The sequence below is a fragment of the Panthera onca genome, chromosome C1 (genome assembly GCF_046562875.1).
Source record: "Panthera onca isolate mPanOnc1 chromosome C1, mPanOnc1 haplotype 2, whole genome shotgun sequence".
Classification (NCBI taxonomy): Eukaryota; Metazoa; Chordata; class Mammalia; order Carnivora; family Felidae; genus Panthera; species Panthera onca.
In genome coordinates, this window is record NC_138346.1 from 179,512,307 (window position 1) to 179,538,583 (window position 26,277).

A 26,277-nucleotide genomic window follows, 5' to 3' on the forward strand; every position below is an offset into this window, starting at 1 on the left:
CTCTCCGCAAGCCTCGCCCTACCTGCCCAAAGGCGCCTGCGCGTTGGAAAACCTCGCCCTTGGAGTCACCTGTTGGTTCGTCACGCCCACCTCGTATTGCGCATGCGTAGTGCGCGCCTTACGGGCCGCGGAGTCACGTGTGAGGGCGCGAGCAGTCTCCCGCAGAGTCGCTTCCTGTCACGGCAGCAGCTGTACCCGCTGCCACTGCGGCCGCCCGGGGGCCGCGGGAGCCCTAGGCGAAGCCGGGTGGATAAGGCCCGGGCAGGTTTTGGATCCGCCGCGAGGTATGCAGCGTACCTGCCCCTCGGCGAGGGGAGATACCGGGCGGCGGGGGAGATGGAGGCCTGGGGCCGGGCAGGGCTGCGCGTCCTGCCGCGCCGGAGTGGGGTCCCTCGGCTTCGCCTCCCCTGCGGCTTCCGCTATCCGCTTCTCTCCAGAATCTGGGCCCTACCCGTTGCCCCGGAGCCGCAGACTCGGCATGTCTGACTGACCTCGTCTCTTCCCCAAGTTCGCTCGCTACGTGCCCCCCGCTCAGGTGACGGCCCGCCATTCACCTAAGTCAGTGAACTCTGACGCTTGAAGTTACCCTGAGCGCCCCATCCCGTGCGCCTACATCCAGTTAACCTCGGAGCCCTGTTGATTTTACTCTCTGACGGTGGAATCCATCCGCTTCTCTGCCTCCCGTGCTCCCTTTGCTCACCTCTTTTGCGGGACCGTTGCGAGATGTTCTGTACCGAGAAGGCTTCCAGCCTCCATTCTCCTCCTACCCCTTCCCCTCTTTCGCCAGCGGGAGTTTCTGAGTCGTTGACCTGGTCCCTTCACGTCCACTGCCCTCAGGATAATGCCAAACGTCCTTTAGGCTTAAAGGTTTTTCTCTTTTGCCCCCTGTAGAGATTACAAGCTTCGCTTGTACCATTTCTTGTTTCACACTTTATGCCCCAGTAATCCCAGGTCTTTAGCTTTCTTGTGGAGACCACACTGTTTCTCACCTTAGAACCACTGTCAGGTTGTTCCCTCTTTTTGGAATTCCATACCCCTTCCTTACCTCCAACTTTTTCATGACGCAGCACAAGCATCACTTTCTCTAAGATGCCTTTTCTGTCTGTGCTGGATAATTGGCCACTCCTGGGGATCCCGGTTCCCTGGAGCTACCCTGTGCGGTTTTTGTCCACTGAAGAGGCTGTCCCCACCATGTAAATGTTCTTTGAGGGTTGAGACATGTCAGATTCATTCCTGCTCTCCCAGTGCCCAGCACAGATTTTCACATACTCCTGTGAAAGGTTGTGAGATCGCTGAATCAGAATGCTGAGTCAGATTTCTCTAGAGCAGAGTGTCTATTAGGACTTTGTGTGGTGATGAAAATGTTCAGTGTTTGTGCTGGCCAGTGGTAGCCACTAGCTGAGGAACTGGACTTTAAATTTTATTTAATTAATTTAAAGTTAAAAGCCATAGATGGCTATCATGTTTGGCACAGTTTTAGAGCCTTTTGAAATCCCACCCAGCCTGTACCAGCCCTGTTCCTGAATCTACTTTCCTATGCCACTCCCCCTCACTCAACCTCTTGGGTTTAATCCAAATTGGTCAATCAGTTCAGTAAGTTTTATTGTGTGTCCACACTCCCTGCTTAAACCCATTAACAGGTGGGTCCCATCCCTTCCATCTCCCATATTGCTTGCTTCATTGCTATGATTCCAGAGTTAGTATTTCATCCTTTGGTGTTAAACATTGCCTTTTTTCTCTGGGAGTTTACTATAACCACACCTTACCACAAGGTTGCAGTATTGGAGGTGGGGCTTATAGGCTGCTCCAGTCTGAGTCTCTTCCTCTCTCCGCCAGACAGGTGTCTAGGCTGTCAAGATGCCAGGGCCAAGACCTCGGAAAGGCCCTCAGGCCAGTGGTCAGGGTGTGGCAGCTGCAAAGCAGGTATGGACACACACAGCCTCCTTCACTTCTCGGCCTGAGGTTGGGGGTGGGGGTGGGGGGTGGTCTCTAGACAGCTTGGGCAAATGGGGTCACCTGTTTGACTTCCCCATTAGTGCAGAGACTTTGAGCAGTTCCTCCTACAGTTGGCAGAGACCCTGTGACTAGCCCCTGCCACCCACCCGTGGGAGATGAGGCCTGAACTCTTTTGTGTTTCAACCCAGGCATCCTCCTGCCATGGCCATCTTCCTATGAGTGATCTGGAGGATTCAGGAACCACCAAATTTAGGGTGTTCTGATGGGGTGTCAGCACTGTTATGGGTTTCTCATTTACTGCCATGATTTTGCTTGCTAGCCAAGGATACCAGGGCTTGAGGACTGTTCCTGGAGAGTTTTGCTGCTTAGGGACACAGGGCTGTGGCCCAGGTGGGAGACAGAAGTCTATTCTCTAATCTGCTCCCTTTATTTCTTCTGGGTCCAAGTCCTGAAACTTCTTAGTCCATTCTTAATGTCTTAAAAGAGGCGAGTAAGGGAGGTTGTGGGATAAAGAGCATACACTGAAGTCATAAGACCTTTATTTTTAAATTCTAGGTCTGCCACTTACAAGGCTGTCTCAGTTTCATCTGAACTTGGAGATAAAAATAGGACTACCTTTTCCTAGAGTAGTCAAATTCATAGAGACAGAAAGTAGAATGGTAATGGACAGGGGGAGGGGGAAGAGGGGAGTTGTTTAATAAGATGAAAAGAGTTCTGTAGATGGATGACGGTGATGGTAGCCCAACAGTGTGAATGGGCTTCATGCCACTCAACTGTACACTTGAAAACGGTTAAGGTGAGGGGCACCTGGCTGGCTCAGTCAGGGGAGCAGGTAGCTCTTGATCTCGGGATCCTGAGTTCAAGGCCCATGTTGGGTGTAAAGCTTTAAAAAAAATGGTTAAGATGATAATTTGTATGTTAGATATGTTTTACCGCAATTAAAATAAAATAGGACCTACTTCTCAGGATTGTGAGAATTAATGAAAATAATTAATATAGAGTGCTAAGTACAGCTCCTGGCATCTAGTGCTATTATGTTGTGAGTAATAATAATGGCAGTGTAGTCTTACTGGGTTCTTTATAGTCACCAGGGAGATAATTGTTCCAAAGGCTAATATTTCAGGCCTCAGTTTCCCTATTTGCACATTGGGCTTCACACATAGTGAAGGAGTCACTGACTGCCTGAGACTGGCCCTGGGGTTGGGCCTCATTGTATGGTTCCTAAGAACCCTTCTCTGCTCTCAGCTGGGGCTCTTTGTGGAATTCAGCCCAGAGGACATGCTGCTGGGGATGGAGGAAACTGAAGATGATGGGGACCTGGAGGCTGAACTACTGGCCCTCACAGGGGAAGCAGGGGTCACTGACAAGAAGCCAGCACCCAAGGGGCAGGGTGAGTTTGTGTCATTGGGCTGGCTCAGTGCTGGGACCAGATGGGTTCAGGCAGGTAGAGAGGTTCTCTCCTCACAACTGGCAGGAGCCCATTAGATATCCTGGTCCTTCTGATACCCATTCTTGTGCAGCATTCCCACCAAGAGGCCATCTTCCCCTGTGTGAAGGGAAGCTCACTCCTCTGACTGCCCCCCTCCCCATTGTGGACAATCAGCAGTCTGATTCTCTGACTCAGGTCTCTTAGATGTAGCCAGGGCCCAGTATAGAGGAGGGGCTCAGCATGGACTGCATTGGGCACATAATAAATTCACAGAAATTGTGTCAAATGTGTAAGTAGATGATTAGATGAGCCTGGGTTTGAGTCATCGCTCTGCCCCTTACTAGGATTGCACTGTTAGGAAGATTATCTTTGGTTTTATTATCAGTTCACTCTTTAAAATGGAGATTATATTATTTATCTTGCATAATTGTTGTGAAGCTTCAGTGGATGTTAAAAATCTTACATATGTGAAAGGTGTGGTTGGGGGAATGGATGGACATGTCTATGAATAACTACAACACAAAAATGCCAAGAAGGGAACAACTTATTGCTTGTTGGAGGAGCCAGGAAGCTTTCCCAGCTGAGGGTCTTTTGAGCTGGGTCACAAAGGAAGAGCAGGAATTTTCCAGGTGGGACTTTGGCTGTGGAAGGGAAGGAAGATTTCTACCTGGGTGTGTCTTGCTGTCACAGTGAATTGAAGACACTCCTCATGGACTTTTTCTGAGTTGCCCTGAGCCTTTGTAACCCTCTTCCCTCAGCTCCCCTCCCTATGGCCCACATCGAGAAGTTGGCTGCGGACTGTATGCGGGATGTGGAAGAGGAGGAGGAGGAGGAGGAAGGGCTGGAGGAGGATGCAGACTTGCTGGTGCGTCTGCCAGGCTTGTGTCTGAGGGCTCTGTGGTCAAACCTGTGGAGGAGGCCTGGGGTTTGTCTCGTGTGTTCTGAGGTTGAGTGAGTGCCTTGCTCTTTTGGGCCCATTTTCCCAACTACACTGTGAGACTAATCCCCTTTGGTGTGTGGTCTGAACTATGCATTTGGGGATTTTTAGATTTGTAGTGTTTACTGTTTTTAAGGCTCTCCTTGGTCAGATTAATGGTAAAAAGGACTTTTAGGCACAGTGACTGATATTGGGAGATATCGCTGTGGGGAAAAGGCCCTTTATTCTTATATCCTATCATGTATATGGCCATGAGGCTTCCAAGCTCCTGAGACTTGTGTCTCCCCAGACTGAGCTGCAGGAGGTCCTGGGTGAAGGTGAGGAGGCTGGGCCACTGGACGGTGATAAGACAGCCAGCCCAGATGGCTCTGAGGAAGAGAAGGGACAGGAAAACATTGAACCTCCAGGACAGACAGTTCTACTAACAGCTTCAGTCCCAGCAGCTCAGGTAGGTTCTGGAGGGATCTTGTGTGCCTTTGATGCCCCTACATGTCTGTGTATAACATGCATGTAGCGTGGTTTGCATAGGAAGGCTGCAATAACCCCTCCCAGGGCCCTCCAGCAGCTGCCCCAAGCAGAGACAAAGCCTGAGAAACCGCTTGGTGGCTGGCCAGCCTCAAAGGCCTCTCTGTTCTCCCAGACCACCCCCTACAGCCATTTCCTGGCTTCCACAGACTGTCCAGGCCTCTGTGTTTGCCTCTGACACGGCCTCTGGCCTCTCCAGTGAGTCTTTGCCTCGTAGCTTGAGGCTTTTAGGCTCTTCCTTCTCCTTGAATCCAAGAGCTCCATTTTCTGGGGCAGCTTCCTTGCAGGGAGGGAGCAGCAGGGGCCTAGCTGGCCCTGGAGTGGCCATGCCCTGAACTGAAGTATCTACAGGCTGGAGGGCCTCGGGGACTGCAGGCTCTGCTGGAAGATCGGATCCACAACTACCGGGAGGCTGCAGCCAGTGCCAAGGAGGCAGGTGAAGCAGCCAAAGCCAGGCGCTGTGAACGTGGCCTAAAGGTGGGTTGGGCCTTGCCAGAGAGCAGGGCTGCGTGGAGTGGGGCAGAGGACAGTGGGTGAAACAAGAGGGGAGGCGCTTCCCCTCTGGCTTGTGGAGGTGAAGGATTCCTGGCCTGTCTTCAAGCAGGGTTCAGGCTAAGATGGCTGGCTGGATTTCTGGGTTCTCTCTCTCAGACTCTGGAGTCCCAACTGGCTGCTGTGAGGAAAGGCAGGAAGATCAGTGAGGATGAGATTCCACCTCCAGTGGCTTTGGGCAAGAAACAGCTGGCCACCCAGGAAACAGCTGACAGGAACCCTGAGGCAGATGCCCCAGCTCCCTTCATGATGGAGCCAGGTATCTGGAGACCTTTAGGTTCTATCCTAGTTTCGAGTCAGAGCCCATGGCCCACCTCCCCATCCTGCCACACTGTCCATTGTCATCAGATGCACCTTCTCTGAAAGGTTCTCAGGCCAACCAGATCTGTAGGCAGTAGGCACTGGGAACCCATGGTATGTACTTTCTTTGACCCTCATGCCCCCTCTTCGGGCTTTTTGTTTCTTAATAGACAACCCCTGCCAACCTGAGACAAGCCTCTTGGGCAGTCCTGGCATTTCTGCCCCATCTGATTCAGACCCAGACCCACAGGCCCTGTTGTCAGCCCGACAGAGAGAGTATAAATTGGCTGCCCTGAATGCCAAGCGGGCTGGAGACTTAGACCGTGCCCGAGAGCTCATGAGGATTGGGAAGGTATGATGTCTGAATCAGAGGCCCTATATTCAAGCCTTTGTTTCACATAGGGCCACAGTGACCTGGAGTAAGTCTGGTCTGGGGCAGGGAGGGAGGGGAGGAGGTTTCAGCCCAGAGTTTACCCTGGTTTTATGCCCACATCTGCTTTTCCTATTATAGAGATTTGGTGCAGTCCTGGAGGCCCTGGAGAAGGGGCAGCCTGTGGACCTGAGTGCCATACCCCCGGCACCTGAGGGTCAGTATGGAGCCAGTGGGGTGGGGCCTGCTCAGGGTGAGGTTGGGGGGAAACTTCAGGGCTGGGGCTGCCCAGGGACCCCCATCTACACCTCTACTCTGGGTCCCCAGACCTGAAGCCCCTCTCACAGGCTTCCAAGGCCCTCACAGAACCCTCAGTTGTACCCCCAGCAGTGGAGCGAGTGCAGCCAGTGATGGCCCCTGACACTCCAGCAGCCCCAGGTAGGATGGGATGGTGGGACTGAGTGGGGGACCTGGACAGAGGCAGCAGAAATGACACCATCTCCTGTATCCTTTCAAGTGGTCCCTGCTGAGCCACAGACAGTGCTGGATGCCCTGCAGCAGAGACTGAACAAGTACCGTGAGGCAGGCATCCAGGCCCGGGGCAGTGGGGATGAGCGCAAGGCCCGGATGCATGAGCGCATTGCCAAGGTGGGCCCACAGCTGCACAACCCCTGCCCCATGTCAGCCTTCTGTTGCTGCAGTTAGTCCTGGTCTTTGAGTCTCCATCTATCTGTCTCTCTTTCTGGACTTCCTACTGCCTCTGGGGTCTTTTTCCTTCTAAGACTGCTTTCAGTCTTCCTCTCCCTGTGTGGGGCCTGTAGACTGCAGCCCACTGTAAGTTCTCCCTTCCTTCCCTTGCAGCAATATCAAGATGCCATTCGAGCACACCGGGCAGGACGGAGAGTTGACTTTGCTGAGTTACCTGTTCCTCCAGGTGAGTGGGGCTTGGCCTAGGGGCTTTTTGAGGAGGTCTCTGAGCAAGAAAGGGGGAAGGGGAAATGATTTCTCCTGTATCTGCCTCTACTCTGTGGGAGCCACCTCTCCCAGCCATGGCCAGGAAGACCCAGCCAAGGCCCACAGCAGCCTGTGCTTCCTCAAGGCTACCTATCCTCTGCCAGCTGTCTTTTCTTCCACAGGATTCCCCCCCATTCCTGGCCTGGAGCCCATTGTGGGCACTGATGGGGATGTAGTGGCAGCTACTTTAGCAGCTGCCCAGAAACTGGCTTCCTCGGAGGATACAGCCCCAGCAGAGGAAAATGAGGATGAGGATGAGGTTTGGCTCAGGGCCTGGGACTTCCAGGGGCTGGTGGGGGGAAACCCCAGATGAAGGGTAAACCCAGACCCTGTTGTTATCCATACTAACAAGCCCAGGGAGGTAGGTATGCTTTCTTCTGCTTTACAGAGAAAAAACTTAGCCAAGGGTACGCAGCTAGGGGTTAGCAGAGCTAGATTCAAACCAGGTCTAACTCCAGAGCCCTGGTTCAGTCCACATAACCCTGTAAGTTAGTGCAGCCTTAGGAGGAGAGCCTGGGTGGGGAACAGTTTCTGTGTGACAGCTTCCCGGGAACCTGCAGGATAAGCTCCCAGCCCAGGCCCCAGTGGCCAAGAAGCCAGCGCAGCCTGTGGTCCCTTCATTCCGTGCCCTGCCAGAGACCAAGGCCTCGAGTTCTAAGGAATCATTGAGTTCCTCTGGTGAGTTGGGGAGAAGAGGGATGGAAGAGTGAAGACTGTAGTGAGGGACAGGCATGATTCTAACCATTATCCCTTGCCCTTCAGTGCGCGAGCAGCTGGCATTGCTAGAGGCACGGAAATTGCAATACCAACGGGCAGCCCTGCAGGCCAAGCGCAGCCAGGACCTGGAGCAGGCCAAAGCCCATCTGCGGGTAGCCAAATGCCTTGAAGCTCAGATCACCCAGGTACGACGAGCTGGCCGACCTGTGGACTTCTCCAAGGTGAGTTTCACTTGTTTAAGCAGCTGGACTTCTCAGGCAGAGGAGGCATTGGCAGGCTTGACAGGCAGGGCGGTGAATGAAGCAGCTGCTTGGAGGGGATGCGATGCAGATAGGATGCAGACAGAAAGAGCTTGTTGCTTATGCTGCTCTACCCCATTGCCCGAAGAGAGACCAGGGAAGGCCAGGCGGGCTGCCTGTGGTCAGAGATGACGAGGCATGGCAAGGCTAGTGGAAAGCAGAGCAAAGCTTGGGATAGAATGGGGAGGCAATGAGTTCCCATCACTGGAGGTTAGTAGAAACTGGAGAAACATTTAGTTTTGATTCTGCATTTGTTAGGCTCAGTAGAGGAATAATCTGACTCTTGGGGCCCCTGAGGGGCCTTGTGACCTGACCAGGTCCCTTCACCCTTGACGGATGAGGAGGGTGACTTCATCCTCATTCACCATGAGGACCTGCGACTCTCCCAGAAGGCTGAGGAAGTATATGCCCAGCTACAAAAAATGCTTCTGGAGCAACATGAGGTCAGTGGACTGCTGGTCTGTCTTCCCCTTTCAATGCCCACAGCATCCTTTGGGTAAAGTTATGGGGCCCAGATCAAATAGGCCTGGATTCAAATTCTAGCTCTTCCACTTACTGGTTGTGTGACAATGGGTAAAGTACTTTATAGATGGGAGGAAGAAAGTTTTAAGGGAGATGGATATAGATGTATATTTTTGTATGTGTATATCTATCTGAACTGCTGCCTTTAAGTCTGCTTGTGAAGTGATGTTTCTATTAGGTTTTGAAGGAAAAATAGGAGTTTGCTAAGTGAATTTTGGGGAATGGCTATCCTCAGGAAAGGAAACAACAAAAACTTAGGCAGAAGAGTCTGATGGAACTTGGGAACAGTGGCCTTGGATATGGTAGGTGTTGGGAGAAGGAGGGGTGAGGCTACAGAAGAAGGTTGGGACTTTCAGAAGTCAGGCTTCAAATGCCAACCTAGATGTTCCACTGTGGGCTCTGCAGTCACTCTGGGCCCTTATTTTTAGAAGTGCCTGCTATTCTCCAAGCAGTTCATGCACCAGGGCAATGTGGCCGAGACTACCCGGTAAGTGCAAGGCCTCAGGCTGGGGCTTATTGGGTGGGAAGGAGAAAGTGAGCCCTGCAGTGCTGACATGACCACCCATCCCTGTCAGGTTTGAGAAACTCGCTCAGGACCGTAAGAAGCAGCTTGAGATCCTGCAGCTGGCCCAGGCTCAGGGCCTTGACCCTCCCGGCCACCACTTTGAGTTGAAGACATTCCAGACTGTGAGGTGCCAAAGCCTAAGGGAAACAGTGGCTCCATGCACGGATAGGACAAGGGACTGGAGACTTAGGCCCCTATAGTGAGGCTTCCCAGGCTTGGCCTGGCCATAGGCGCTGGGGTTGGGGGGAGTGGGCTTAGCTACCTGCCTGTGAGAAGCTCAGAGCTGGGTGGTGGCTGTGGAAGGAACTCTGGACTGGAGGTCATATAGGTCTGAGATCTATCTGTATACCAGCTCTGCCACCGTTAGCCCAGACAATCTTTGCTTCCCTGGGCTTACTCTCCTGACCACTTCTCCACTGGGCAGGCAAACAGGCACTGGAAGAGAGGACCTTTTCCTACCACCTGCTTCACTTTGTGCTTTCTCCTTGTTTCTTGGCTGTAGGATCTTCTCAGAACTCAACAGCACAGAAATGCATCTGATCATTGTCCGGGGAATGAACCTCCCAGCCCCTTCAGGTAGCCCAAGAGCCACCTTTACTTCAGACTGTTGCCCAGACACTTCACCCCCAGTCAATATAGAGAGGCATTGGCTCATCCTCCATATCAAGCACTAGGCTCCGTGGTACTTCTTCTGACCCTGACTCTCATTTCTCCTTCGTAGGAGTGACTCCTGATGACTTGGATGCTTTTGTGCGGTTTGAGTTCCACTACCCTAACTCGGTGAGGTTCAGGGAGAGGTAGGATCCCCTGACACCCATCTTCTATCCAGGACCCTGTGCACAATTTCTCTGCATTCCCTGGGAGGTCTGGCTACAGGGAGCGGTTTGAAGACCCTTGGATGCATTCTTCACAGGGGGAAGTCACTTCCCTCAACATTTAGCCTAGAGTTCTTTGCCCTATACAGCTGTTTTTTCAAGCTATCCTTACCTCTCCCATCTTACTGCTTTAGGACCAGGCTCAAAAAAGCAAAACAGCTGTGGTGAAGAACACAAACTCTCCAGGTGAGGACCGCTTTCTCTTCTCTCTTATTCTCTGATATGTGTGCAGCATTTTTTTTTTTTTTCAGAGTGCTTTCAGATCTGTTCTCTTAGCTGGTTTACTCAACTTGGGAGATAAAGGTAGTTGGGGAAACTGAGGCTCAGAGAGGTAGAGGGACTTGCCTAGGGACTTGCCTAGGGCCCCATAGCAAGGAGGTGGTGGAAATGGGAGTTGAATCCCATTTTGGTATAATCTGTGTCTAATAAGACTACAAAAATTGTCCGAGTGGACTTTCAAGGCCAGGACCTAGATGCTCTACCACCCTCTGATGCAGTCCCTTTGAACTGCTGGCAGAGAGAGGGGAGGCCAACTCTGGACCTCTGTTTCCACTTCCTCAGGAAATCCCTGGGAGCCCACGCCACTTCTTGTCTTCTCCCATTGCAGAATTTGATCAGCTCTTCAAACTAAACATCAACCGAAACCACCGGGGCTTCAGGAGGGTGATCCAAAGCAAAGGAATCAAGTTTGAAATCTTCCACAAAGGGTGAGGCCCTTGTCAGGTACATTGCCAAGATGGGCTGGGTGGAAGGAAGGGCTTCTGTTGCTACCCCTATTGCTATTCAGTCTTCCTGCATCGGGCACAGCCAGCTCATTCCTGCCTTCCCTGCTTTTCCCAGTCCAATACCCTGCTGATTCTTGGTTCCCCAGATCCTTCTTCAGAAGTGACAAGCTGGTTGGCACAGCCCACCTGAAGCTGGAGCGGCTGGAGAATGAGTGCGAGATCAGAGAGATTGTGGAGGTAGGATGGGCAAACCAGACGACTTGGCAAATACCCCACATTCACTGAACATCCACTCCCTACTGTAGGTTTTTTGTGCCCATTAATGAAAAAATATCCGCAAATGCGCTGTAGACTAGGTGCTATTCCTATTTCACAAATGAAGAGATTCAGAGGATCTGAGAAAATTTCATAGCATCACAAGAAGCAGTGATACTCTTTCCACAATACTCTGAGTCACCTAAGCTCCCAGGTATGGTGGCTCTTGAGGGGTCTGATCATTGCTGTCAACTTGGCATACATAAATTCCTAGGTTTTGGGGGGCAGAGTTGTGGGTGGGGCAGTTGTCTAGCCATCATGAAGAAGTGGAATAGGCTCTGGACATAAAGCTGATAAGGTAGTTCCAGATTGGGGACCCACAAGAATGCAGCTAGTCTGTGTTTAGGAATCGGCTCCAGACAGCTCCTTAAACTTGTGTGAACTTACGTGAATTTCATAGGCAGGGACTCTGAGAGCTTGTCTATGACAGGTGAGGAAACTAAGGTCCAGTGACAAGGGTGTTCCATAAGCACAAATATTGTGTCCCTGGCAGACCTCAGCCCAGATCCTTGCTGATGCATTTGTAGGCCAGGGCTTTTCCCTCTACAGTGTGCCTGCCCTCACTCCCTGCCTGTTTTGGGGGGGCCCGGTGGGGGGATGTTCTTAAGCCAGGTCTGCTCTGTGTTTGCCCAACTACAGGCAGACTTCTTGAGCCCGTAGTCCTGCTTTGTACTCTAGCAGCCCAGGCTCCTGCCTGGAAGGAAGGGAGCAGTGTGATGGGTGGAAAGGAACTCTTGGCCTGGGTTCTAGTCCTGACCTTGCCACACGGTGGTTTCGTAGCCTTACCATTCACTACTTTCTGAGCCATCCGTGAAGTATGGGTTTGGGCTTAGTGGTTTTCAGGCTATAGCATGAAGCCAGAGCATTTTTTCCAGGAATTGTGAGGAAACTGAGTGGGCAGAGCTCTGGGTTTGTTTCTTTAGAGCATTGACACTTCTTTGGATTTCCATGTTAGTTTTTATAAGACTTAACCTAAAACCACCAAAAAGCAGGAGGGCAGCATTGTCATGGAGACTCTTGTGTTGACACTGAAGGACAGTTGAGCTCCTTTCTTTCCTGTGAGCATAGGGAGCGGTCTGCTCCCAGCCCCTGGCCCATGTCACTTACCGTCTCCCTCTGTGGTCCTCACAGGTCCTGGATGGAAGGAAGCCCACTGGGGGCAAGCTGGAGGTGAAAGTGAGGCTGCGGGAGCCTCTGAGTGGCCAGGATGTGCAGATGGTTACTGAGAACTGGCTGGTCCTGGAGCCCAGAGGCCTATAAGGTGGGCATCCATCTAAAAAGTCCTCAAACTTCTGCCCTCAGAGACCCTTCCAGTACTCCCCTCCTATCTGGGGAGAAGACATAGGAATTTCTCATCTGTGAGGACAACTAGGAGGTAAAACTGTTGGGTAGGGCTTGGGCTGAGTTTCTCATGATCCTCAAGAGAACTGGGAAGGGAAGTTAACCTTCCCAGGTCTGTCGCAGGAAATCTTTTCTAAACTGTTAGCATATTCACTGCAGTTTAGACTTACTGCGTATGCTTTGTGCCCTTGTGCAGGAGATTGTCAGTACTGGGAGAGGAGTCAGGCCAGCAACTGTGTGCAGGAGCATACTTTTCTCAGCTCTGCTGGCTACAGAAGCCTTTGTACATAGGAAGATGCTGCTACTCAAGCACCAAAGATCTGTTAAGTATGTGCATTACTGACACACAGCAAGGTCTTTCCTGTTGCTGGCCCCTCCCTGGACCTCCACGAAAGCAGGCTGGATTCCAGGAGTCCCCTCCCCCCTTCCCTTGCCTCCCCCTCCCGCTGAGAGAAGGCAAGGATAGCCTCATCGCTCTGTGACTGAGTCTTACAGCCCCTTAACCCCTGTTTGGCAACTGTGTGGAGCTTACCACAGCCTCCAGTTGCAACGTTTCTGGATGTGCCTTTAAAAGATCTAACTAAGGGATGGGAGAACTTGAGGGTGATCGGGAAACCCTGCCTAGGGTGCAGGCAGGGTTCCGTGACTCCTGCTTAGTCAGTGGCAGCCTATCCCACATGACTCCGTTTACCCCAGCTGTGCCTGTGCCTTGGTTCCTGACTGCTGCTGCACTCGCCTCCCTGCTTCCCAGAGCTCTCAGTGGAGGAGGAGGGAATGTGTGGTGGGAAATAAGGGTGAGGTTGGATCTCGGGTTTGGTCCATGCATTTAAGACTAAATGACTGTTAACTAGAAGAAAAAAAAGATAATATATATATAATATACATATACATATATATATGTATGTAATTTTATGTAGCCGTTTTTATTTAAGAAACTAGATCTAATTCATTATAGGGGTTTTACACTCTATATGAAGAATGATCATCAAAGTCCTAAATAAAAGCGCTGTTCCCTGTCACTTTTAAAGCAGAAGTGGCAGTAACATTTGTTAATTGACAGAAACTGCTGCTATGGCTTCCTCTTTTGAGAGAGGGCAAGGGGAAGCCTTGTGTCTTCTGAGGATCAGTGAGAAGAATCCCTTAGTTCCTTCCTAAGAGATCCTCCTTTGGCTTTGTTTTTCTGAATGGATGGAGACGATGGAGGGATTTGTAAATTACAATAGATTTAATATTCAAAACTGCAATATTTTGCATTTCTTAGAAATAAACTTTAATATCTCATTTCCCCCCCCCCCCCCCTTTTTTGAAGCATTAACTTAGGTTCAACAAAGCATTCCTCAAGATTTTTTAAAGGCTACGAGTGAAGCAAATACATTCAGCTTACTGGTCACTATAGTATTGCATAAGCACAGCTCAGGGATTGAGCTTTTATGTGTCTTTTCCCAGGATAGGGCTGGACCATGCTTCCTGCCCTTAAGAGTAGAGCTGTTAGTGGATAACAGGACAGGAATGACAAGACTGTTTTCTAAAAGCTTTCTGGCCAGTCTTACTTACCTATGTGTGAACTACCAACATTTCCACAGATGTGAGATTTAACACTTCATTGCAATCCTGTGTGTCAAACAAGCAGTAATCTAGACTTAAAAAGGATTGTTGGGCTTCTTAAGGTGACCTAGAGCAAAGAGGGGTGGTCAGGAGGGTTCCTGACCCAACCTAGTCTTCCCCTAAGGGTTTGCACCCAACATGGTGCTTACTAAGAGGGCCACATGGACAGCTGTGGCTATTTATCCTCAAAGGTTTCAACAACCAGCCCTAGGAATTTTTGAACCCAGGCCTGTGCTAGAAATGCCCTATTCCAATGTGATAGGAAGTTTTCTGTGCCTCAAGGATTTCCCTTCACAACCTGTTCTACTTCAGTGTGTTTCATTACCCTTTGCTTTTGGAAAACAGAACCTCCAGGCTAAGGAAGGCAAGACAAAGCCACCCATTGGACTTGGAAACTGAGATTCTTAAAAGGCCTTTGTTGCAGCCAAGGCATGCAGGGGTCACTGGTAGTGGGAGGAGCCTACTCCGCCTCCTTGTCCCAAGATTTGTCCTAATGTAACAACCAAACATCAGAGATCAGTGATTCCTGGGCAGTTGGGAACCAGGCACAACCCAAATAGCTTTACATTTTAAATTCTTCTATCTAGCGCAAGACATGCTTTCTTCAGAATTACTGAAATGAACAAAATATGGAATAAAATATTTTTTTAGAAATTTATCTTATTAAAGGGCAAAAATATTTTGTGACTTTAACATTACTTCCCTTTCTTACAGCACCATTGTGAAACCTGCATTATTACTTCTAAATTCTGAGCATGTTTTCTAAATGTTTCTGGGCAGCTCCTAAAAGATTTTGTCCCTTAAGTAAAAGTAGTTCCTTTTAGGATGAAACTGTGGGGCTGAGACTGGTAGAGCCAGGAAGCTTACACCTGGTCCAGTGCCATCACAGACAGATTCTTCCCTCTCAGGGTCTCAGATTCCCAAGCTCTAAACTGGGCGTTATCATTCCTGCTCTATTCTTTGGCCCTTCTGGCCACACATTCAGTCCCTAAAAATCTCATTACCATTATTATTAAAATAGAAACCACTACCACAAACATGTTATAGAAACAGTGTTCACATTGCTTGATGACTGAAACACATTAGATGCAAAAATTATTCCCCAGTTGTTAGTTATGATAGAAGTAAATCCATTTTGAAATTTGGGGCCCACCAGCATTCAGGAACCACTGTGGATGATGGAAGACATTAGATGGGAACTTAGGGCAAAGTTTCTGTAGCCCTGGAGACCAGCAAGTGCTCAGAAAGTGTCAATAAAAATACATGGAGAAACTACACTGCCTGGCATTTGGTAAGAATTCAATAATTTTTTTAAAAATTTAGTAAGTTACCACAATGGCAATTCTTTTTTTCCTTACAAAGATCTCTATATCTCAGTCTTTTAAGTTTATATTCTAGAAATTTTTCACTTATTTAGAAATGTGAGGTTTCAGTCCTCCACTTGATAGAATTCTTATATAATATATAGAAATAAAACAAGGGGGAAAAAGTAAACTAACTTTGGTTATTTTATGCTCAGCTCCACAAGATGATTTTACTAAACATAAAGGATATTTTATATAGTTGAGAACAGACTTGACTCTGCAGGGCCAGAGCTTGTTGTTTAGTGGGAGAATTCCAAAGCTTGTACTGATCCAGAAGAAATAGGTACAACTGCAAAATGTACTGAGCAGGAAGATCAACTTCTATAGGAAAATCAAACCAGCTCCTATAGAAGCTCTAAACTTCTAAGGTGTATGTAGACCATGCTGGATATTATACCCAGAATACCCGCCCCTATTAAGTGTTTCCTGTTTCTATCAGGTTTGGTGGGTGGTGGTTCCAGGGCCCAATCTTTGCAAGCTGGTGTGCTGTGGGCATCAACTTTTTTTCCCTTAGAAGCTCGAGTACTTTGAGTCTATGGGAAGGTCACAATCAGAGATCTGCAGCTACCATCAATAAAGGCTATGGAGAGACAGATGTAGATGTGGATCCCCACTACCACGGAAGAGGAATAAACCTAGCTAAACACACTTAAAAGGCCAGGCCTCTGGGCCCCTGTTTGGAAAACTGCTAATGTAGGATTCCACAGCCCATAATTGCCAAGTGCTAAATCCAACTTTAGCCCCTGGGGAGAAGCCTCTCCCTGTCCCAGAGGCCTGCATGAACTTCTAGTGGATTCTTGGGAGCTGTCTTAGTGCAGAGGGACTGACTCCTGTTTCTGGCTTAGCTAGGGCTTCAAGAAGATGGCAGTAACAAAGGAGTTGCCCTAGACCGGTATTTTTCAAACTGAGTTGCAAAATCCATTCGATCTGTGACTACGAGAAATTTAAATGAAAAAAAATGATCAGAGTGCATCACATATATCAAGGGTAAACCAAATCTTGGATTCTAATACCACTCCCACTAAAAGAAACCATGGCTGATTCCAAAGCTGAGGCAGGGTAAGCTCAAGATGAGCTGGGAGCAAGCATCTTCTTAGGCCAGAAAAGGAAATGTTAAAAAAAAAAAAAATGGTGGGAGCATAGAACAAGGATGTTGGAGCTAGCCTGAAGGGGTTCTCTGGACAAAGCTGAGACCATATGAGCATGAAAATAATGAATGAAAGTCACTCAAAAAGTGATCCATGAGTCCATAATGAAAATTAAATGAATAGATAGAAAAGAAAGAAGGGCTTTTGCTTATAGATGACCAAGTGTAACTGCTAAAGGTAGAGTGCTAGAACTAAACACACCATTCTGTAGCCATCACAGTAAAAGATCAATCAGACAAGAAGCATCAGTGGATGCTAAATCTAAGGGAGATTTCTGATAAAATATTTATATGATCTGAAAATGTCTCTACACATATTGGTTATTCATTCCAAGAGGAAAAACACAGTGGAGAAATTGGACCGCACTCTGACCAGGTGATCAAAATTTACCATCATCAATGAGCAGAACAGATCCCACATGACCCTAGGTGTGAGGCCTTAAAAAAGGACACAGCAACTCTAAGGATTCTGGCCAAGAATGCATAAACTGATTCTAATTATGAGAAAGCACCAAACATAAACAAGGCATTCTCTATTAAAAAATGGGGGGAGGGGGCACCTGGGTGGCTCAGTCGGTTCAGCATCCGACTTCAGCTCAGGTCTTGATCTAGCGGTTCATGAGTTCGAGCCCTGCATCAGGCTGTGTGCTGACAGCTTGGAGCCTGGAGCCTGCTTCAGATTCTGTGTCTCCCTCTCTTTCTGGCCTTTCCCCTCTCAAGCTCTGTCTCTCCCTCTTTTTCAAAAATAAATAAACATTAAAAAAACTTGTAAATGGGGTGGGGGATCCTATACTCACCAAAAATATCAATGTCACAAAGGTGAGTCAGGAAAGCTACTTGCCAAGTCTGATCCTAGGCTGGAAGCTTTACTGCAAGAGAAAAGGCTATAAAGGGCATGACTGGAGAGATGCTAGGTTCAAGTGTCCTATTAATGTTAAATTGGCTGAAATTGCAGTTATGCAGGAAGATGTCCTTATTTTTAGGAAATGAACATTATTTAGGGGTAAAGGACTATGATACATGCAACTTACTCTCAGATATCTTAAAGCAAATGTGACAAAATGTTAATATGTGAACAATAGGTGAATCTAGGTAAAGTGTACATAGGTTTTCTTATACTTGCAACTTTCCTGGAAGTTTAAATTATTTCTCAATATTTTTTTTTAAAAAAAACCTCTAGTGTTTAACTAAAAATGTCTTGAATATATTCTATTTTCACAGAAAGACTCAATTCAGTACCTGCCATTCACTCGGGCAGATCTTGAGTAATCCTGAACTTGGCTCTGCTATCCAAGCGACCTCATTTACACTGAGTCGCTTTTCCTTGGATAGAAGAGATAATCCGCTGGGTCTCTGATTCACTTCAGTGAATAATCTGGTAAAAAACAAATAGAAATCTAAGTGTAAATTCTACTTGAAGTCACTGTGATGTAAGCGGGACAAAACCAGTGGAATTCTCCTTTTTATATCAATTCTGTACAAAAAGTGCAAGACCAATGCTTCATTTTTTATTTCCCCTCTGCCCTCCCAGCCCCATCCTTGGTGATGGTTATACCCATTTGCGCATTTCTGAGCACAAGACCGTAAGTAAATCTTAAAACAGGAGCAGAATTTTTGTCTAAACAGTAACGGAAGGGGATTAGCGGCAAGGATAGCATAACTTGTGCAGTAACAGAAGCTGCCCAGATCTTCTTGGTGGACAATGCATAGAAGACTCAGAATTATGGAACATCTGTCCCCCCGACCACCCTTTCCCACCCTGGCCCCAACCCCCACTCCCACCCCACCCCCCATTTAATAGTGTTAACAAAAGCTTAATCTTCCAGTTCTAAAGTGCAAATGATTTGGGTATGACTGCTGTTGTAACAGGTCTCAACAGACAAACAATGAAGTCCTCTGTCTATGCGATGTTTTCCAGAATATAAAAGATGAGTTCCATGACGATGGGGCCCTCACTGAGCTGGCAGGCCCCTCCATGGATCACCGGCACCAAAGCGCTGTCCAGATCATTCATGTACTGTGAGGGAAGGGGCTGGCCATTGCTCCCTGCTTGATAGCCAACCTAGAGTGCAGAAAGAAGGGGATGACAGGTTACTGGACAGAGAAGGCCTCTTGAGAGGGCTCGAGGGCCAAGGAGGCTGAGCTGGAAAAGATGTCCTTTTTGGCCATGGACTAGACATACAGCAGTTAACACAAGGTTCTCCTTCTCTTCCCTAAATTGTTATTTATTATACTGTCGTTTATTCATCCTGACCTTGACCTTGCTGCTTGGTAGCTGTGAGACTTGGGCAAGACACCTAACCTGTTAAGGCCTTAGTTTTCCAGGAAAGGGTAGAGGGGGGGGGGCAGCATAGAGAGGTATGGAATATCAGAAATACCTAAACCTTTGGTTGTGGAAATTAAAATTAAAAATATATAAGGTACAACTAACTCCCCAACAACAGGAACTGAACATTTGTTCTCTCGTCCATCTGTTCACCCGCAGACCATTTTCTGAGCACCTACATACACAGCAATTCAAAGATAAATGTAACAGGACCCCCGCCCTCAAAAGGCAGAAAAAAATGCCTGTTCTTTAATTGTTGCATGTAAGGTAATTCTCTAACAAGGTTATCAGTATCATTTGAGAAAAGACCATGATACCTCATTTGTATTACCCTGATAGGCGTATTAGTACCACACTAGGCAAGACCTTGAGTAGAAAATACGTATGTTGATTGAGGACTAGTCAGGAAGTGGAACCAGACACAACTTTTCACATTTTCCCTGATAGGGACACAACACTGCCTTAAAGCATGAGCAGTGGGACATGTCACAACAATCCAAAATGGAGATTAGAGTTCAAGGCCACAGGAGAGAGACACTGGAACAAGGGACCGGGCAGGGGGGGTGTAGGGCAGGTGTGGACTGTTATACAGACAGCATACAGAAACATGAAGTAAGACAGGAAGGAAAGCCTGGCCACAGGAGACCCGAGCTGACAGGAAAACTACTGGGGAAACACATCAAGTCCTCACCCACTAACTGGCACAGAAATGTTAACAGAAAAACCTTAAGGAGTGAGAGGTGCAGAGGCCTAGCAGCAGAAGCCTGCTGCAGCTGGATTACGAACAACAGGATAGGAGCGTGTGGGTGGCTCAGTTGGTTAAGCGTCTGACTTCAGCTCAGGTCATGATCTGAAAGTTGCACGAGTTCAAGCCCTGCGTCAGGCTCTGTGCTGGCAGTGCGGAGCCTGCTTGGGATTCTCTGCCCCTCTCCACTTGCGCATGTGTGCACTCTCCCTCTCTCTCTCAAACTTACAAAACAAAACAAAACAGGATATGGGACAGCTTGGAACTTGCTGTCTAAAGGTTGCAGAGCAATTCCTGAAGAGTGGAACTGGCGAGTCTCAAAGAGGAGCACTGGTGCCATTCATACAGGGGTGGCAAGTCCTCACACACACTTCCCCTCCTTATCTCACACTCACAAGTAAGTCCTTGGGAGACATTCAGGTGAGGAAGCCAAGATTCAAATGGTTCAGAGAGAGTCTCACTAAGCAGCACATCTAGGTACATGACTAACGGGCAAGGTAGGAAGGCCCAGAGAATTAAGGTCTCTGGGTTGATGCAGGAAAAGTCACATGTCAGAAAATACAGACACTGCTCAAGCCCACCTTCCAAGGCTACCTAAGACTCTTCTTACCTGATCTGAGTCAAGTGTCACACGTAGGCCTAGTTTAGTCATTCCATCTTCCTTCAGAAGCTTCAAGTGGGGACAGAGAGCAAGGCAAAAAGCCTTGGCAACGTGCTCAGTCAATCGGCTATGATCTGCAGGATCACTCAGGCAACTGTGCTGGTCATCATTTTCTAGGAAAAACACCTGTTCCCCCAAACAAAAGAGACTTTAGCCTTGCGCCCAGGAGATGTGCATGAGCTCTCTGTGTATGAGTACCCCGACACCCTGCTGTGCAGGAAGACCTATCTATCTCCCTGGTTTCAGCCATGGTCATAATCATATGTTCTACTCAAAACCAGAAAAGGCTTACATTTAGCACTGTGCACTTCTAAATGGCAATCCTTATACATGCACAGTCTCCTTAGGAAATGATCTTGGAATCTAAGAGGACAGCTCTTACAGATTATGTGACCCAACCCCTTCATGTTACAGATCACTCAGAGAAGTGACTTGCTCAAGTGCACAAAAGTCCTGAGAGAAAGAGGCAAGGCCAAGCCAAGAATCTGAGTCTGCTGCCTCTCATTACAGAGTTCTGCCACATGGCCATGCCACTGCTGAGGTGGAAACTGAGTTAGTGTCCTTGCACCAAGCTGAGCAGAGGTGCAGAGGTGCCAGTGCAGAATCAGAAGCACAGCAAGATTGGAACTAAGAGACCCAAGTCCTAGTCACATAGAGGAGGGTTGTGAGCAAGTCCTTTGACTTCTTAATGTCCAATTATGCCTTTGTAAAATAGAAGGCACCTGTCTTGGGGCACCTGGGTGGCTCAGCCAATTGAGCATCTGACTCTGGCTCAGGTCATGATCTCATGGTTCATGAGTTCGAGCCCTGCACTGGGCTCTCTGTGGTCAGCAAAAAAACCCACTTCAGATCCTCTGTCTCCCTCTCTCTGCCCTTTACCCGCTCGTTCAATCTCTCTCTCTCAAAAATAAACATTAAAATTTTTTTTAAAAAATGAAAGCCCCATCTTCTCTGGTTATCGTAAATTATATAAAAGCATAATAGAGAAGATACAGATATGCAAAAACACCATGCTTATACATACTGCCCCCTAGCTTACTGCTCAGTAAGTGGCTTATACAAAGAATACTACAAAGGGGACATGCCTGAAGCTCACGCACTAGTGAGAGTAGCACCGTGAAATGACAAGCAGAGCTCTGCACTGGGCATCAGAAGACCTCTGGTCCCTGCTCTGCCAGGTCTCTTGGAGCCTGTTTTCTCACATTATGCAAATGAGATGGGTCACACTGCTGGCTTACTGGGTTACAGGCAAGCAAAAGGGAGGGAAAATAGGTCAAATAGTGATAAGGAGCTCCACGTGGTCCAGACTGCACTACTTGAAATGTGTCAAAGGGATAATCATTACAAAATAAGCTCCTAAGACCACTGAACTGCATATGAAAACACTGAGCCTGGTGGTATGAAGGATAAGTTACTTGGAACAACAGGTCGAGAAACGGAGAACAGTTTCTAGTCTCCTGCTCTCATAAACCAGCTATGTGAATGAACTTTGGTAAGGCATTGAACTTCTCTTGGCTTGAGTTACCTTGTGTGTAAAATGGAAAAGCTAGAAGTCAGAATTTTTTTTAAAAATTAAGACTTTTGGGCGCCTGGGTGGCTCAGTTGATTAAGTGTCTGACTTCAGCTCAGGTCATGATCTCACGATTTGTGAGTGTGAGCCCCATATCAGGCACTCTGCTGTCAGCACAGAGTGCAATTTGGATCCTCTGTCCCCTTCTCTCTCTGCCTCTCCCCCACTTGTGCTCTCTATCTCAAAAATAAACATTTTTAAAAAATTAAGACTTTTAAAGCTGCAAGGAATTCTAGAGTTCTTAGAATTTAATGTGTTATTTTTATAGAGTACAACTGAGATTCAAAAGAAATTCAGAGATCTATGACCTCCCTGTTTATTCTCAGAGAATAAACTTCCCGATTTGTCTGATATTACACACATACAGGGTCCCTGCCCGGCTCCTCTCATTCCCAGGTTAGCCTCTCATACAGATTTCAAGTAAGGCAACACATAGTGCAAAAGAGCTTAGGAGCTGGCTGGATCTGGGTTTGAAACAGGACTTTGCCATTACTTATTTGTTTTGTTATCTTGGACAAGTTGCTGAGTATCTGAGCTTTAGTTTTCTTATTGGTGACATAAGCCTATTTTTAAAGAGCATGTTATCTAAAATACTTTTAACTGTGAGTACCGCATAACTAGCCCAATATTCTAAAGAATAAAGCAAAGATGGTATATACCATCTTTCATAATGCGTTCAGTAAAGTTATAAATACCAGTGTAGACAAAGCCCAGAGCCCAGACCATAACTAAATGCTCCAAGGGGGCATTTAGAAACAAGCAAGAGTAGAACAAGAAGGATGCATCCTTCTTGAATTCTAATGCAAACAAATCTCTAAAAGCTCATTCATAAGAAAAAAGAGACAACAGACTGCTACAGGCTGTACTTGGTGGCATTTCTTCCTGGTGAGCAGAGACAGACCAGAGGGAATTGGAGTATAGAAGGTAAACAGAGAGCTTTTCTTTCCTTATCCTCCAGAATCAGCCCACAATGTATGTCTGAGCCTAACAAAAAGTTGTGCTCAAAGAGAATCAAGAATGCCAAGTTTCATGGCACCTGGGTGGCTCAGTCGGTTAAACGTCTGACTCTTGATTTCAGTTCAGGTCATGATCTCACAGCTGTGACCCACTTCAGGCTCTGCACTGAGTGTGGAGCTTGTTTGGGATTCTCTCTCTCTCTCTCTCTCTCTCTCTCTCTCTCCCTCTCTCTCTCTCTCTCTCTCTCTCTCCCTACCTCCCTCTGCCCTACCCCTGCTGGTGTGCGTGTACACATTCTCTCTCTTTCTCTCTCTCTCTCTCAAAAATAAATAAGTTTTTCAGGCAAGCCTTAAAAAAAAAAAAAAAAAAAAAGAATGCCAAGTTTCATTTCCTTACCTCTGTCCATCTGATGACTTTTCCATTTGCTTTATACTCCGATCCATGGAATATCTTCACACTTGTTATAGACTCCATGGACTTCCCATCTATAGGACTTATAACACTACAATAGAGGCAAAGGAAAGAGATGGAAGCAGCTCCTGTAGTTAGAAGAATCACTTCTCTTATCAAGTCTTGCTACTAATTACACTGGGTGCTTTGCTGAACATATCTGAGCAACACATCACAGCAAGAAAGACACTGCACAAAGATGTACATGAATAGAGCTCTCGTGGGAAGGTCCTGTGCAATGAAATAATTCGAAGAACACATATAAAAAAGGAGCCATGATTCCAGGAGCTGGTTCTTTCAATGTAAAAAAATCGTTTACTCAAACCTGCCCTCTTCTCCCAGCATTCCTTCCTGCAGTGAGTGCACGGCCACCCAGTCTTGCTCTCCCCTCTGCTCTGTCACACACGCGGCTCCACACAACAATCACACTCACACAAGTTTGCAGATCTGCCTCACAGATGGACTTCAGATGAGGGAACATGATACACTCACCTCTGTGTGCTGTATTCCCAGTTCTGACATACTGCTTGGAACATGGGAGTTTAATAAATGTCTACTGATTGAAAGAATTACTTGACCAGTATGTTAATTATGACAGTGCTGTTGTGAGCTCATGAACAAGTATTTATACTATTATCACAACAAATTCCCTTTAGTGCTAAATTATCACTCCTAGATTCCTAAACAGAAAGGTCATTTTTTATAGTCATTTCCTCTCCAAAATATAGCAAGTATAAACAGGTGGAGATTGACACTCATTCTGATGAGGATTCAAAATAATTGTCACAAAGACTCCAAACTCTTCCTAACAAGATTCAAATCTGTGTGTTTTCTAATCTCCATGTAAAAAGATCAAGTTGAACTTAAACTTCAATATCAGGGATTTACTTCATTCACTTGAATTAAAATTATTTAAACAACACTGAATTTAATTTCTAACTCATGACATGATGTCAAAAAGGGCCACTCTTAGTTGATTAGTACTCTTTTAGAGAGGATACCCTGACACTGAGGGACAAGCTGGAAAATACTCAATTTATACACTACAAACTAAACCCCTGAATTTGACAGTCCTCCCTAACTAGTTCTGGTCCTGTTTTCTAAGATGCTGCCACTGGCACTTGTAGGAAGGGACAACCTACTTGTTATCAGTTACTGATACCTATGGCATCAGATTTTCAGGTAATCAATTTTTTCGTCCTGATAACCATGTTCATTTCCAACTAAACACAAATTGATTTCGAAATTAAGATTTCCAATGAAGTATGGGAAGATAGAGGACTATTTGTAAAATAGGCAAATAAACTCACCGATTTTTGTTTAATAACAAAAGCTTTAAAAGATTCTTTAAAAATCGGGTGTGCCATGTTGTCTATGCCCTCAATCTGCCTTTGCTCCTGCTATTCCCTCAGACTGGAATGCCCACTCTGCCACAGCTATGTGGCAAATACCTACTCATCTCACCAGATTCAGATCAATCAGCGGCCATTTCTCTATGCAGGTCTTCTTGAATACCCTACCACCTCTACCAAGCTTCCTCTTTTCTTTCTTATCTTCACTGTGTTCCTACAGAGTTTTCTATGAGCATCTTCCATACTTTGATGCACTTATTTGTAACTATCTTCAAAATAAGACTGAACCACTTATCAGCAGGGAGTGTGTGGAATTCATTTTTGTATTTCTAGAGATCTACACATAGAATTATTACCTGAAGGAAGGAATGAAAAAGGGATGGATGAATGGATAAAAGAAAGCTTAATACAATGATGTATAATATAGTCATTTTTTTTTAAGCACCTACTAGATGCCTCACAGTGTTTTAGGTTCTGGTGATATAGCTATAAATAAACCAGATAAAAATCCCTGCCGTTATGAAGTTTATAGTCCAGGAGCAATATAATAAGTAAAAGTATATTTTATGTTAGAGAATTATAAGTTCTCTTGAGAAATATAATGCAAGGAAGGGGGATAGGAAGTACCGGGGGTGGGAGAGAAGAAATATGTATGGGAGGGTTATAATTTAGATAGGTTGGCCAAGGGAAGGCCTTACTGAGAAAACACATTTTAGAAAAAACTTGAAGGTAGCGAGGGGGTGACTCATTTGGCTATCTTGTATCCAAGGCCAGAGTACAAGGTGAAAGAATAGTAAGAGCAAACGCCAGAGGGCAGAAGTAGAGTTGACATGTTCAGGCAAGAAGGCAGGTGTTGCTTCCGTGAAGTAAAAGGGTGGACAGATTGTGTGAGGCCTTAGACACTTTGGCTTTTATGCAGAATGATACCGGAAGCTAATGGTGGGTTCTGAGCAGAGAAGTGACATTACTCTGGCTGCTGTACTGGAAACAGATTAGGTTAGGGGGCAGGAGGAGGTCAAGAGTAGAAACAAGCAAGCCACTTCAGAGGCTCCTACAACAATCCAGACCAAATGATGGTGGCCTGAACCAGGATGGTGGCAGTAGAGGTAGTGAGAAGTAGTACGATTCTGGACACATGCTGAAGTAAAATATAACAGTATATATCAAATATATACTATAAAATATAACAATGCCAGGATTTACTGCTGAGTTAGGTACAGGGTGTGAGAGAAAAAGAAGTGTCAAAAGTGACTCCAAAGTGTTGGCTTGAGCCCTCAGAGTAGAGCGGGCCTGTAATGGGAAAGAGCGCAGGACTGGAAGCCCCAGGAGGTGGTTTTAGGTCCCAGCCCCACCACTTCCTTGCTTTGTGGAGTCATTTAGCCTTTTGGTGCTTGTTTACTCATCTATAATATGGGGAAAACAAGGCTAGTTATTATAGCAAATGAAACAATGTTGGCAAAAGGGCTTTCTTTATAAAACCAGAAAGGGCTTTGGTATTACTATTATCTCAATAACTTTAGAGGCCTGTTTTGTTTCATCAATTCCTTCCCTCCTCCCCTCTTCAAAAACAGGCAGAGAAACTCCTTCAGAAACTAAGCCAAGAAACTAGAAATTTAAAATTTTATCTTATATATACACAACAGTCCTTTCTCTTTGGG

General features: G+C 46.9%; 2 protein-coding genes across 7 annotated transcripts in view; one reads left to right on the forward strand and one right to left on the reverse strand.

The window, feature by feature from the left end:
• The first annotated feature begins 150 nt into the window (after nt 1-150).
• Nucleotides 151-15,322, forward strand: CC2D1B (coiled-coil and C2 domain containing 1B). Of its 4 annotated transcripts, none has more exons than XM_060624562.2 (25): nt 151-284; nt 1,837-1,923; nt 3,202-3,346; nt 4,144-4,250; nt 4,612-4,770; nt 5,199-5,324; nt 5,499-5,658; nt 5,870-6,051; nt 6,211-6,286; nt 6,397-6,507; nt 6,587-6,717; nt 6,931-7,003; nt 7,206-7,342; nt 7,626-7,761; nt 7,846-8,021; nt 8,417-8,542; nt 9,050-9,108; nt 9,197-9,313; nt 9,689-9,762; nt 9,908-9,966; nt 10,196-10,247; nt 10,669-10,768; nt 10,933-11,023; nt 12,233-12,362; nt 12,639-15,322. In XM_060624562.2, the coding sequence occupies exons 2-24, from the start codon at nt 1,858-1,860 to the stop codon at nt 12,359-12,361; spliced, it is 2,592 nt and encodes an 863-aa protein (XP_060480545.1). In that variant the 5' UTR covers nt 151-284; nt 1,837-1,857; the 3' UTR covers nt 12,362; nt 12,639-15,322. The 4 variants fall into 4 exon arrangements, with proteins under 4 accessions (XP_060480545.1, XP_060480548.1, XP_060480547.1 ...); XM_060624564.2 differs by having other exon boundaries at nt 152-284; nt 7,644-7,761; XM_060624563.2 differs by having other exon boundaries at nt 160-284; nt 1,841-1,923.
• A 2,722-nt stretch (nt 15,323-18,044) lies between these two features.
• ZFYVE9 (zinc finger FYVE-type containing 9) overlaps nt 18,045-26,277 on the reverse strand; it is a 219,099-nt gene continuing 210,866 nt past the window's right edge. For all 3 annotated transcript variants that reach the window (XM_060624561.2, XM_060624560.2, XM_060624559.2), the window contains 3 exons: nt 23,214-23,319; nt 20,240-20,416; nt 18,045-18,620 (listed from right to left, as the gene is read on the reverse strand). In XM_060624561.2, the coding sequence (XP_060480544.1) occupies nt 18,459-18,620; nt 20,240-20,416; nt 23,214-23,319 (445 nt within the window). In that variant the 3' untranslated portion in view covers nt 18,045-18,458. The remainder of the gene's footprint in view (nt 18,621-20,239; nt 20,417-23,213; nt 23,320-26,277) is intronic.

Excerpts from the sequence above, each read along its gene's own strand:
- CC2D1B (XM_060624562.2), top strand. The coding sequence starts at position 1,858 with ATGCCAGGGCCAAGACCTCGGAAAGGCCCTCAGGCCAGTGGTCAGGGT. Across the intron at positions 4,251-4,611 it reads AGGAGGATGCAGACTTGCTG|ACTGAGCTGCAGGAGGTCCT; the intron begins GTGCGTCTGCCA and ends GTGTCTCCCCAG. Across the intron at positions 4,771-5,198 it reads CTTCAGTCCCAGCAGCTCAG|GCTGGAGGGCCTCGGGGACT; the intron begins GTAGGTTCTGGA and ends AAGTATCTACAG.